Genomic DNA, 11,973 nt, shown 5'->3' on the forward strand with positions numbered 1-11,973 from the left:
TTATGATGCGAAGATTTAAGAAGTACCGAGGTTAAATCGTCTTTCGCCTGTCGATGATAATTATTTGAATTTCAAGACCATATGAATGTTTTTGTTTTTAATAAAACCCTATGCCGAACAGAGGGATGTAAATGCAGAAAAGAAAACTGCAAAGTTGCATAACCGACTTTTCACTGATACTTATCAAATTATTAATTTACTCGTATTTCGAGAAGGATCGCAAAGAAAAGTAACCATTTTACTTTTGATCATTTATTTTTTAATAAAACGGAAGTAAAAAATACAATAACTCTAAAAAACGGAAGTAACAAAATACAATAGGAAGTGCCTTACTTAAAATCGCTACAAAAATTGGGTTTTGATTTAATTGTGATAAAGGGCGATATTTGTACAAGTTTAAAGGTTAGCTTAAGATAAATTGTAATTCCTGACGATACGGACGCAACCTGTAAAATTACCCAGATTGTTCGACAACCACAATCAATTACATTTTCAGTCATAAGGCTTAGGCTTTCTTGCCATACTATTTCACTATCACCTACATTTGCATGGGGTACACTTTCAAATTTAATAATAAAACTTTAATTTAGCATTATTGCAATCAGCAAAAGCGTGAGAATGATTTGCAACTTATATTTACATCTGCTTAAAACAAACTGTTTTAACGCACAAATTTTGCAACGAAGTAACTTTAGTTTTAAGTACCTGGTACAATAACTCCGCCAGATCTTCTCCAATAAACATGTTTGTAATTTCACTAATTAAAATTTTTCTGAAATCAGTGCCACCTATAATGAACGCCTCCATTCGGAACATAAAATTACCCAATAAGTATAATTTCTTTTCTACCGAAGTTATACGCATCTCATAAATTGAATTTATAATTTCAGCTTCATGCAGCAGTTTAAATAAGACTTTCTTTTCTTCCTTTAACTTCTGTAAAACTTTGTTATTTCTTACTTCGAAAATTCGATTTGTATTAATACAATAGTCGAGTACTAAGCTTCTATGTCGAATGTAATGGTTGAGTAACAGTAAACTGTGTCCAGACTGCAACAGAAATTGTATATTCAGTAGATAAGTACATATTTATCGACATTATTTAACTTTTTTTTAACTAAATTTATGAAAGCGTGACGTGCCCACCACAACACCCTAAAAATACCTCTCTAAAATTAATTTTTACCGAAAAGTTTCAAATTAAAGTTATATTTATTAGATTAGATGTGTTCATGGGTTGTTTCTGGATGAGATGAAATATATGCTGTGTAGAATATGTATAGGAGTCGTGCAAGTACACTTCTTTGAGGAATGCCGGCGTTGGTCTAGACTAGAATGTAATAGCATAGAAAGAGCGTGAGCCGACGCAGAGAAAGCGGTTGTGTATAGAAAGAATCTATGGATTGTTTAATAAGTCAAAGAAAGGATTCTATCAAGCATCCACAGCAATCTAGAATGCTATATCCGTTCGAATGCCTAAATTATGTCTAGGAACATACCCGTACAGCACTAGGGTACGATAAGTTTTGTTTGAAATCGACCCACTGGGATTGCTTCTTTAAGAAATTGAAATTGTTAGCACAAACCCTAAATATCACTCCTACTTGAAACATTTTTTCGGAGATTTAACGGACGTTACGCTGCTTTTAAGATAATTAAATGAAATATTTACCAAGTTGTATTGTTCCTTTAGGAAGTGTTTTCGTTTCTGTACCATAATATACACCTCTTTCACATAATTCTGCAGCACAGGCACATTTATGCACATGCATAAATTGCTGGAACACACATGAATTGGTAAACATTTGTTGAATATTTCTGTCGGTTTCATGAAAAAATCTTGTCCAATAATAAATTCACTAGAATTTACTTGTTTCACTGGATACTGCGATACAACTTCTTCATCTTGTTGTTGGCGCTTCTTGGATTTCAAAAGTTTACGAAAAACTTTCTGAAACAGTAAATTTCTTTTTTAATAATAAGAAACTCTACCATGGCCGTGGAGAGGCCCTAAGCGTGTAACCGGGATCGGTTGGCTTAAATGCCTAATTGTTATGGCCTGTGAACAGATGTCTCTCTGTGCTTAATCCTAGTCTACTAATTAAATATATATTACGCTAATTTTATTAAATGAAATAGCTACATGGCGGACAAGCAAGTGATGAACTCCAATTAAGATAATAAATTAATTATATGAACTTGGTTTTCGATTAATAGCAATAATTAGCAACAATGGATTAATTTAAAACATTGAAATTTGTCACTTTCAACATGTGATAAATTAAACCTTTAAAAATAATAATAATAACAGATTAATTTAAGAAACAACCAGAATTCCATAATAATTGTCTATATTTTTAGCATCACTAACCTTTTTTAACTTGGCACACTTAATTCTATTTTTTTCAAATATTCCCATGCTGTATTTTAGGATGCTTTTCATTGGAAGAAAACCAGTCTTTGGCTGATTTGAAACGCTATATGTTGAACGTGCATAATGTAACATTTTTTTCCCAAATTTAATTGCATTGTTATAAAATTTTTTTTTTACAAAAATGGCTTCATTTCTCATCTTAAATCTGTTACGAAGATGCATATTCTCAAATCTTTTTTTCATATTTTGTATTCCTTCTTTCTTATACAAGTTTGAGATTAATTTCTGTAAATAAATTAATGTGATTTATTTTAGAGACTGCAAGAAGAAAAAGCGAATAGTTTCAACTGAACTTATTTTTAAATGAAGCAATATTGTTTGAATATATATGTGTATGTTTTTTCTCTTTTGGGGAAAATTAAATTTTAATGTTTATTGGACGAGTATTGCAATCTTTTGTTATATACATATTATGCTAGTAAGTGAACTTAGTCATCTTTGAGTAGTTGGACATCGATTATTTTTTATTCAGTGTATTTTTATATAGGCCTTGAATAAAAAATGTGAGTTAAAGAATTCTTGAGCGTATCAATCTTAAGACAATTGAAGAAGGAGCAAGACTCCTTAAATGAGTCGCAATTAACGATCGAAATGAAACGATTATTCCTGTTAAATTAGGAAATTAAAAAGATTTTGTACGCCACAGGATGCAGAGGGCCAAGTTTCATAGAAAGTGTTAAATAACTAAAAGTGGTAATGTTCTTCTTAGAAATATTAATTTTATAAATTGTGAAATTCTCGTGGTGAGTAGATTGTTGAAAAGAAACGACAATCCTCTGCATCGCTTTTGATTGAGAAATAAAAAGTTGGTTTAGGTTATGGGGGTCAATAAAAAAAAATATGCAACCCAGTGGCAATAATTATTGGTACCCCTGATACAGGCTACTTGCCTAAAAATGATAGAAAGCGGTCCACTTTTAGCAGGTGAAATAAGGTGAAAAGAGATGTCTGCTAATATAATAATAAAAGAAAAAATTAAAGTGCTGGTTTACTCGAGCACTTGAATGATTACATGAGAGAACTGATAATTATAATTTAGGATAATGTCTGTAATGAGAATTATAGAACAGCTAATAATAATAAGTTTAATTGCTGGCCACATCTTAGCAAAACTTAGTGCTTATGTGTAATGGGCGAAATAGATTGATAGGTTGTTTGCTTGATTTATTAGTTGCGGTCACATATACAATTACAACAAAAAAAACACAAGCAAAATGCCACTAGAAAGAATGATCCACTACTTGCTCAGTGCACTTAGTAACATTTATGTTATAACATAAGATTTGGGGCGGGTGTTGGACTAAGGGTCAAGAGCGTGGCTTCGTGAGTGGGAGATCCCCAGTTCGAATCCCTAGTTGGTAGTTGGACGTTAAGCCCCGCTTGCAAAAAATAGGCCATTACCTAATTAGGATTTGTTTACATTAGATTAAGCGATCTAAGTGGGAATTGAATGGTTTTAAAGTTCTGAAAACAGAATAAAATTTATCAAGGCAAGGGGTTGTTTTGATATGTTGCTGCTTTTTAGGAACACAATAATTGTGATAAGGGGGAACTAGTTCTTTAAATTCAACTTGGCGCTGCTTGCATATCTGCACTGGTAATTGTGTAAATATGAACAGCAATTTAAATTTAGCCCTTATTATTGTATGTTGTTTGTGAACTTCATTTACAAAAAGTTGTAAACTTATAAGCAATAAAGTTATTTATTTTTTTTTTTATTTTTTTTTTTTTTTTACTACTACTCACACTGTCAGCCCAAATACTCTAATTCCAGATCTATTTGAGGAGCAATATGTGGTTGTATAGATATCTATATAGACACTACACCAAGCAAGAGACCCTTATCATCTCGGTTTAGAGTTAACTGTAAAAATGTTCCTTTAAGTAAAGTTGTTCTTAAAAAGTATTTTGTGCGTTTGTAACTCTAAGACTACAGCCAAATCCTACATACACCAGATATTAAGTTATAGGAACTTAAAATAGTTTTTCTTTGAAAATTATATTAAGGTTAAATAAAAACATTAGTTTACCGGCGATGGGCGCATTAAATCGTCAGTATATAATCCGGCTAGATCACCACTGAAATCATAACATTCTGGTAGGACCTTAAATATTAATTTAACTTCATGTCTATCCGTTATTTCAAAATATTTAGTGATTCTGACGCAATAATCTTGTTTTTTAGGCTTATACATGTTAAAATACTGTAACAGTATAAATTTAAAATTTAATTAAGATATCAATAAATAATATATAATATTTAATAAACTTTTTGGGAAATTAATATGAAATTACAAAGAATTTTTTTCTTTGTGTGTTTAGGGGCAAAAGTATACAAATTTTGAAAAGTATGGCTCAAGATAATTATGTACCAGCACGCCTTACTCTTTGCAAGTCTGCTGGCATGGGCGAAAAGTCATTAAACCTCAGTTCCTGAGGACTCATGAACTTGTCAGCTATACTAATACGACAGCCAAAAAGATTTGTTAGAATTTCATCATCAAAGGGTTCAACTTTTTTGTTTAAAACTTATTCTTAATTTAGCCCTTTTTTTTTTTTTATTAAAAATTAAGAAAAAATGGGAAGTAGGTTTTCATTTTTGGAATTCTGATTAGAAGTTAGTTGGATGTTACAATTCCCCTGAAAAAATAGGTGTTTACTTTACTATTTTTACCATCTTTATAACTGCTAAGTGTAAATTACGCTGAAATAAAACATTTAATTCACTCGTGTTTCTAACCTTTTTAAAATTACTCTCTTCCGATTTATCGTAATATCTCTTCGGCCTATTTTGCAGCATAATTTGAACTAATGCTTCGTTGAAATCTGCATACGGATTTTCAGCACACAATCTCTTTGCATACTTCCTTGTCAGCTTTGCAGTTCTTCGTAAACGATCTCTTCTCATCATTCTAAGCGCTTCCATAGATTTAACTAACTCTGATTGAGTTATTGTATGAGAACGTCTAAAATAATTAAAAAATCACTATAAATAATAAATCAGTACCTATACCGGCGTGTAACCTAACCCAATTATTCCTCTAAGCAATCCAATCTGGTCTGCTCTATTAGAATTTGGATCTCCAATCGGTCAAACCCAAGGGCACACAGCCTGGCTCTCAAGAATACATTATCACTTGTTTATAATAATCTCCCAAAAATTCCTCCAACGCAAAAGCATTTAGTTATTCTAAGTATCTCAACCTAGAAAAAGTTTGGTTATACTGCCAAGGGTAACAGATTTTTTTTTTAATTTAAGGTGCGTCAACATCTGAGGTTATTGGCGCTTGGAGCTTTTATCAGTGCACTGCCGGGTGCGGACAGTGCTTTCTCGTTACAGACATCACTGGGAGTGAGCTGTAAGAAGCTCCTAGGTAGAGAAAATCTAAAGGGGCAGCAGCTGGATTCAATAAGTATAAATATGAATATTTACATAATCTAATATGAATATTTGGTAGTATTTTTTTCAAATTCACAACCAAGATAATTGACATCTCATCCTTTTTCGGGAAGCCTTTGGCCAGTATTTCTGGATTTGGTTATTATGAAAGAAATATTATTTCATACTTGACATATTTTGACATCAAGTTTTAGAATATAATGCTGACTTAAGGTACTGTTAATTCGAGATGTTCTTACTTTTTGGAAATATTCCCCATTTTCTTTATGAATCGATCGTAACTTTCAATGCTTGCAGAACTAGATGAAGCGGATTCCCCGGACGAAGAGGAACCAAAAATCGATTTCTCATTAATGCACAGGCAATTGGAAGAAACATGCTTTGAAAAGTATGTATCGTCTATACCTATTAGCCTTATAAGTTCATTTTTAGATTCCTGGAACAAAATTTACTATATCATTGTCACAACATATAACATTCCAGTAAAGATGTGTTAAGCAAAAGACAGTTTATCAATTTATTAAAATAAAACATAGTATTTTTATTAAAATTCGAAATGTGGTAGGTATTAATTGATTTTTTTTTTTTTTTTTTTGGTACAATGATCTACAAACTTATAACTGAGACAAGTTTTTTATGACTAATGGCCAGTTTAGGTCTATCGGTTGTACAAGGAGCTGCAGTCGGAGTTGAAACGAAACAATTACTTTACTGGTCTCAGTCAATTTCAAGATGAAAGACGAAAACAAGAGGGTGAACTTTAAATGTTAAATAGCAAGTTTTAACGAGAGTGAAGAAGCCGGCTCTACGCCTTCTGATATGATTCACCTGAGTGTTGTATGTCCAGTGTTATCAGAAATCAGAAAGAAATGGTTACTGTCTTGAATAAAGACCAAGTGATACAATTAGGATGAAAGTAGTGGAAAAATTATGCGAAAATGCAATGCAAGAACCGAAACAGCATGCTTAATGCTTAACTACTTCGACTGCAGTTATAAACGGTAGTCAGTGTCTGGTATACCTAGATAATAACTGAAATAAAGTTCTAGAGTGTGTAAAAAGACCGTGCCGAAAGAACTCCGTGTATAATTCAGACTTATCTAATTCCTTCTGTTATTACTTACTTTTACTGCTGGAAAAACCGTTGATAAGGCATCTGTTATTCCACGAACCAAATTTATATAATGGATACATTCGGAATGTACTATCCATTTATTTTCTAACATTCTGTAGAAATGTTTTAAAGCTGAAATCTGTAATTTTCTTATAATGTTTGGATCTAACTTTTCGTTAATTATCCTTTTACGCTTCTTTTCTCGCATTTCATTCAAAAACGTTTGGTCTTCACAGATATAATGGCTTCCACTGATGACTTTATGTTCAACATTAGTAAACGGTAAGTTTGGAGCAACTAAGTTTGGCAGAATGCAGTTTGCACGGGTTGAATAGTTTACTCCTTCATAGTTCCTTTTACAGTCTTCCTTTTCGTCATCGTTTTTATTGAATAAATTTATCGTCATCACCCTTTTCAGAGAGCATTTACTGGTTACCCTTTTCATTTTTTTTACTTTTATGGCAAATCTATAACGATTGCGCAATTGAACTTGGGCATGATGTAACTGAATGTATTTTAAATATATAGGATTTGGCTTAACGCAATTCAAATCATCGAGTTTACGGTTCAATTCTTGGATGACATTTTCTAATTGCCCAATAATGAAGTCATCTTTATTCACCTTTTTCCCTCTAAGTGAATCACGAAATTTATTCATATCGCTTTGTTTCAATTTCGCGGAGTCTTCTTTGTTTTCTTTAAAAACATTCAAGTAGGTATTCACTGTACGTGGTTTTTCGCCCACACGACTAACATTTCGAATAGTATTATTTTTTGAGGCTTTATTCACATTAGTAGACTTACTTTCTGTCTTCTTTTTGCGTTTTTCATAATATTTGATTACATTTGAAATTGTTTTTTTTACAATGTTATTACTTCGCTCACTATTAACCACACACTCCTTATCACATTGCTCCTCGGAATTTCCAACTGATTGCGACTTTTTAACCTTAGCATATTTCTTGTGTTTATTTTCACTTGACTTCATATCACATCTCGCCCCGCTATCACCACCTAATTGAAGTTTTTTAATCGTAGCATGTTCCCCGTGGCTATTTCCGCTTGACTTCTTATTACGTTGCTCCATTAAAGATTCAATCGACTCTAGCTTTTTTCTTGCACCATATTTCATATAATTGTTTACCCTTGATTTCTTATCGCATTGCTCACCTGTCAGCCTCTTTTTATCATCGTCAGATTTCTTGCGAATATTTACGTTGATCTTCTTATTCCGTAGATTGATCAAATCTTTGAATGCTCTAAGTTGATGTTTATGGCTTATTTCTATACTCCCACTTGCTATGGATTCCTTACGTGGAGTTATTGTTTTTGTCACAGTACTTTGCTTATTATTAAATGTTTTCTGTAATGAATTAATGTGAAAATTTCTTGGCGCAATTTGCTTAAATTTCGCCATCTGAGTGGTTGCGTTTGGAGGTACTTTGTGTTGCATTTCTATATTCTTAATACTCTGCTCATTATTCAATGTTCTCTTTACATGATTAACTTCTACTGTATTTGAAGTTTTCTGGTTGAATATGGCCACCTGAGTAGATGCATTCGATTGTTGTTTGTGTTGCACGTTCCTACCATCCATACAATTTTTAAGTCCTTTTTTTAGAGTTACCTTTTCAGAATTACTGTGTCCGACATCAACAGTTTTCTTTTGATTATTTATCGTAGCTTTCTTATTACTATTATATTGTTCTCTAGAATGGTCTTCTAATTTTCGCTTGGTGCCATCAGATTGTCGTCTATTTACTCTAACTTTTTTATAACGTTGGTTCCTGGAAAGTTCGCTTAAATGTCGCCCTTCACTTTCATTCCAACTCACTGGATTTTCTCTTTTTTTACAGTTCCCTGTATTTTTTTCTCTTAGTTTAAGCAGATGTTTTATTTTTATGTCTTGTAATACTGAGCATTCATTTAGTGCCGCTATTAGATGTCGTTCCGTATCTGCCGGACTTTTAAATTGTTTTTTATAATTACTATTATCTGAATTTCTCGATGTTTTTTGGCTATGTAGTGCCAAACCTGTAGATGCACATGGTTCCTGTTCATGCGCTAATTTCAGATTCTTTTTGTTATATGAAATATTATTTAATTTATTATTTCTCTGAGTTGGAGCCAGTTTATTTGATGCTTTATTTTGGTTTCGTACAATAGCAGTAAAGCAAGCTTTATTTGTTGCCTCCAATTTCTTCTTGTTTAATTCTATGACTTTTCGTTCTCTTATACTACTTTTGTGTCTTGTCAATTTCCTTCCATTTGTTACTTCTTCAATTGAATCTTGGGATAACTGCTTAAATTTAGTTTGCGCAACTTCCTTGCGTAAAATGTTTTCTCGTTTAGCAACCGGTTTTTTGCCAGAGGGAGCAGTAACATTTATATTTTGCTCCTGACTAACCATATCAGATAACCAATCCACAAATGATTTAAAATTTTTACTTGTCACTAGGTAACTATATTCTTTAAATAATGGATTCTTATATGTTGCAACGTCGTAAGATTTCCTACGAAGTGCGTCCCACTTATTATATACTTCGTTTTTTTTTACATTATGAAATAATTTATAACAAGGTATTTTTTCTAAATCTTCCGTACCTGGTGTAAGGAAACTTATGTTGCTTACTGTTTCCATGGATTTCATACTTGAACACTCATTTTCAGGCCCACTGGGTTTACGCTTTATTTCAGCTGCTAATTTTACTGTAGTAGTTGATTCCAATCTTGTTCTAGTTTTAGCTGATAATTGTGTTGGTACACTTTGTGTATAGTCACTTTCGCTTTCAATATCAAGATCAGTTGCATATGGTATTTCACCTGGTTTTAAATTACGTAATTTTTGTGAAACCTCTAAAAATATTTCTTTCAATTTTTTATCTCTTAATACAATCCCTCTTAGATATTTTGAATCTCTACGGAATTCATCTTTTGTCCATGCCGTACCACCTTCACCACAACTATCAAGAAAAACTGACCTAGCTTTTGATCTTAAAGCTTCCTGTTCATACGTCTGAATAATTTTAGGTTCAGGGATTGCATGATAATCATCAAGTATTGTTCTTGCGTTACATGTATTATCAAAATCAAAATTTAGTTTTGTTGTGCTATCCAGAATGCTTGATTCTTTTTGTGGTGCGGGTGATGTTTTAGATGGGACGAAAGTGTATTTTTCTCCCAATCTTTTTTTCATTTTAATTATTGCTGCTAATAGGGAAGGATCATATTTTAATTTCTTTAAAAATCTTGGATCGGCAACTCCTAGAGCTATTAAAAGGGCGTCATGATGAACTCTGTGTATTTCACATTGCTCTTCTTCCTCAATGTGAGAGCCATCTTTCTTAATGTGAGAGCCATATTCCTCAATGCAACAATCATCTTCCTTAATGTCAGAGTCATCTTCCTCAATGTGAGAGCCATCTTCTTCAACGTAAGAGCCAACTTCTTCGATGTAAGAGCCATCGTTCTCAACGTAAGAGCCGACTTCTTCGGTGTAAGAGCTATCTTTCTCAATGTGAGAGCCATCTTTCTCAACGCAACAGTCATCTTTTTCAGTGCAAGAGCCATTTTTCTCAGTGAATGAGCCATCTTTCTCTTCTTCTGTCTCGTAATCGTATAAAGCTTTCATTTGGCGAATTCTTTTTCTAATAATTTCTTTAAGTGGCATCCAATTTCTTTGTTTCAATAAAAGTAGTTTCTTATTAATAGATCTGTCGTGATATACCATCTGTATGCCAGTCATGAATTTAAGATAGGCTGAATAGATTTTCAAACTTTTGCGAATTAATGATTTACCACGGGCCAGTTTTCTCAATTTGCTCCCTACTTTTACCTTCTTCATAACGTTGTAAATTTTCCTCAGGGTGGCATAACGACATAATTCCTCTTTATATGCATAATATTCTCTGTAAACTTTACTTTCTATTGGGCCACCGATTTCATCATTTTGCTGCATTATGAAGTTGAAATCTTTCAATCTAAGCTGAGTATTCGTCACTAATAAATTATTGGATCGCTTTCTTTTATAATATTCACTGGGCAATTCCATATCTAGTTTACGATTTCTAAATATTGTAGCTAGTATTCGCCTGTAAGGTTTTGCGATGATATCGTGGAACTCTTCACTATCGTACATTGAGACATTCGTGTGTGGAAGTAGATGAAAGATTGAGACTGGCCGATTAACAGTTTGCCACCTTAATTCTATTGGATCGAAATCAAATAGTTCCTTCATCCTATAATTCACTTCGTCCAATACAGGAATTGATAATTCCCTGTACAATTTCAATTTCGAAACATAATGGAAAGTTTTCTTTGGTTTTCCAGCGAGCCAATTTTTTATATTATGTTCAAAGGATATTGTACTTGGCGAAGCTGGTAGATTGAAGCAAAATCTATTTGTATATGGTTGACAACGTTCACACAATTCCAAACAATTTCTTGTATTTTCAATTAATGGATAATTGTGGTCTTTCTTATAATTTAATTTATTACGATTTGATAGAAAGTTTAAGATATTGTTCTTAATTACAACATTCCGTTTCTTATTACAACATGAAGGCCCTTGGCGGGGATTTTCTTCTTCAGAGTGCTGTTCTGCATAAGGAACTTTTGTAAAGGACATTTCTGCTAATGCTTCATCCTTTAACTCCTGTTGCAAGTTTAAAATATTCATGCGATCGTGCAATGCATTCAATTCATAATAAGCATCCTTGCGATCTATCCGTTGACCACTAAAATCGACGCCCATATCGCAGATAGCTTTGTCGCCTGCTTTAACAATCCATGCTTCCTTCTCTTCTAAATTGTGTAAAATCTCCTGCCATAAACAAAAATATTGATTAAAACACTTTTAATAAGAATTTCTCTTAATACAATTTACCTAGTTATTTTCTTAAATCACACAATATTGACTAAAAGTTTATTTCCTTTCTATATTTTTAATCAAAATATTCTCAAGACGAGTTAAGAAAGTGAAATTTTGTTCTTGGATAGGTTTTTTAGTGTACTTAGGAGTTTTGA

At 32.6% G+C, this 11,973-nt stretch overlaps 1 protein-coding gene across 3 annotated transcripts in view; it reads right to left on the reverse strand.

The window, feature by feature from the left end:
- LOC141462324 (uncharacterized) overlaps positions 1 to 11,751 on the reverse strand; it is a 67,493-nt gene extending 55,742 nt beyond the window's left edge. For all 3 annotated transcript variants that reach the window (XM_074144084.1, XM_074144085.1, XM_074144083.1), the window contains exons 1-7: positions 6,959 to 11,751; positions 6,074 to 6,270; positions 5,175 to 5,400; positions 4,465 to 4,638; positions 2,372 to 2,659; positions 1,673 to 1,951; positions 706 to 1,050 (exon numbers count right to left, since the gene is read on the reverse strand). In XM_074144084.1, the coding sequence (XP_074000185.1) occupies positions 706 to 1,050; positions 1,673 to 1,951; positions 2,372 to 2,659; positions 4,465 to 4,638; positions 5,175 to 5,400; positions 6,074 to 6,270; positions 6,959 to 11,701 (6,252 nt within the window). In that variant the 5' untranslated portion in view covers positions 11,702 to 11,751. The remainder of the gene's footprint in view (positions 1 to 705; positions 1,051 to 1,672; positions 1,952 to 2,371; positions 2,660 to 4,464; positions 4,639 to 5,174; positions 5,401 to 6,073; positions 6,271 to 6,958) is intronic.
- Between the last annotated feature and the right edge of the window lie 222 nt (positions 11,752 to 11,973).

The sequence above is a fragment of the Rhodnius prolixus genome, unplaced genomic scaffold (assembly GCF_049639745.1).
Source record: "Rhodnius prolixus isolate KJV_2025 unplaced genomic scaffold, Rpr scaffold_30, whole genome shotgun sequence".
Classification (NCBI taxonomy): Eukaryota; Metazoa; Arthropoda; class Insecta; order Hemiptera; family Reduviidae; genus Rhodnius; species Rhodnius prolixus.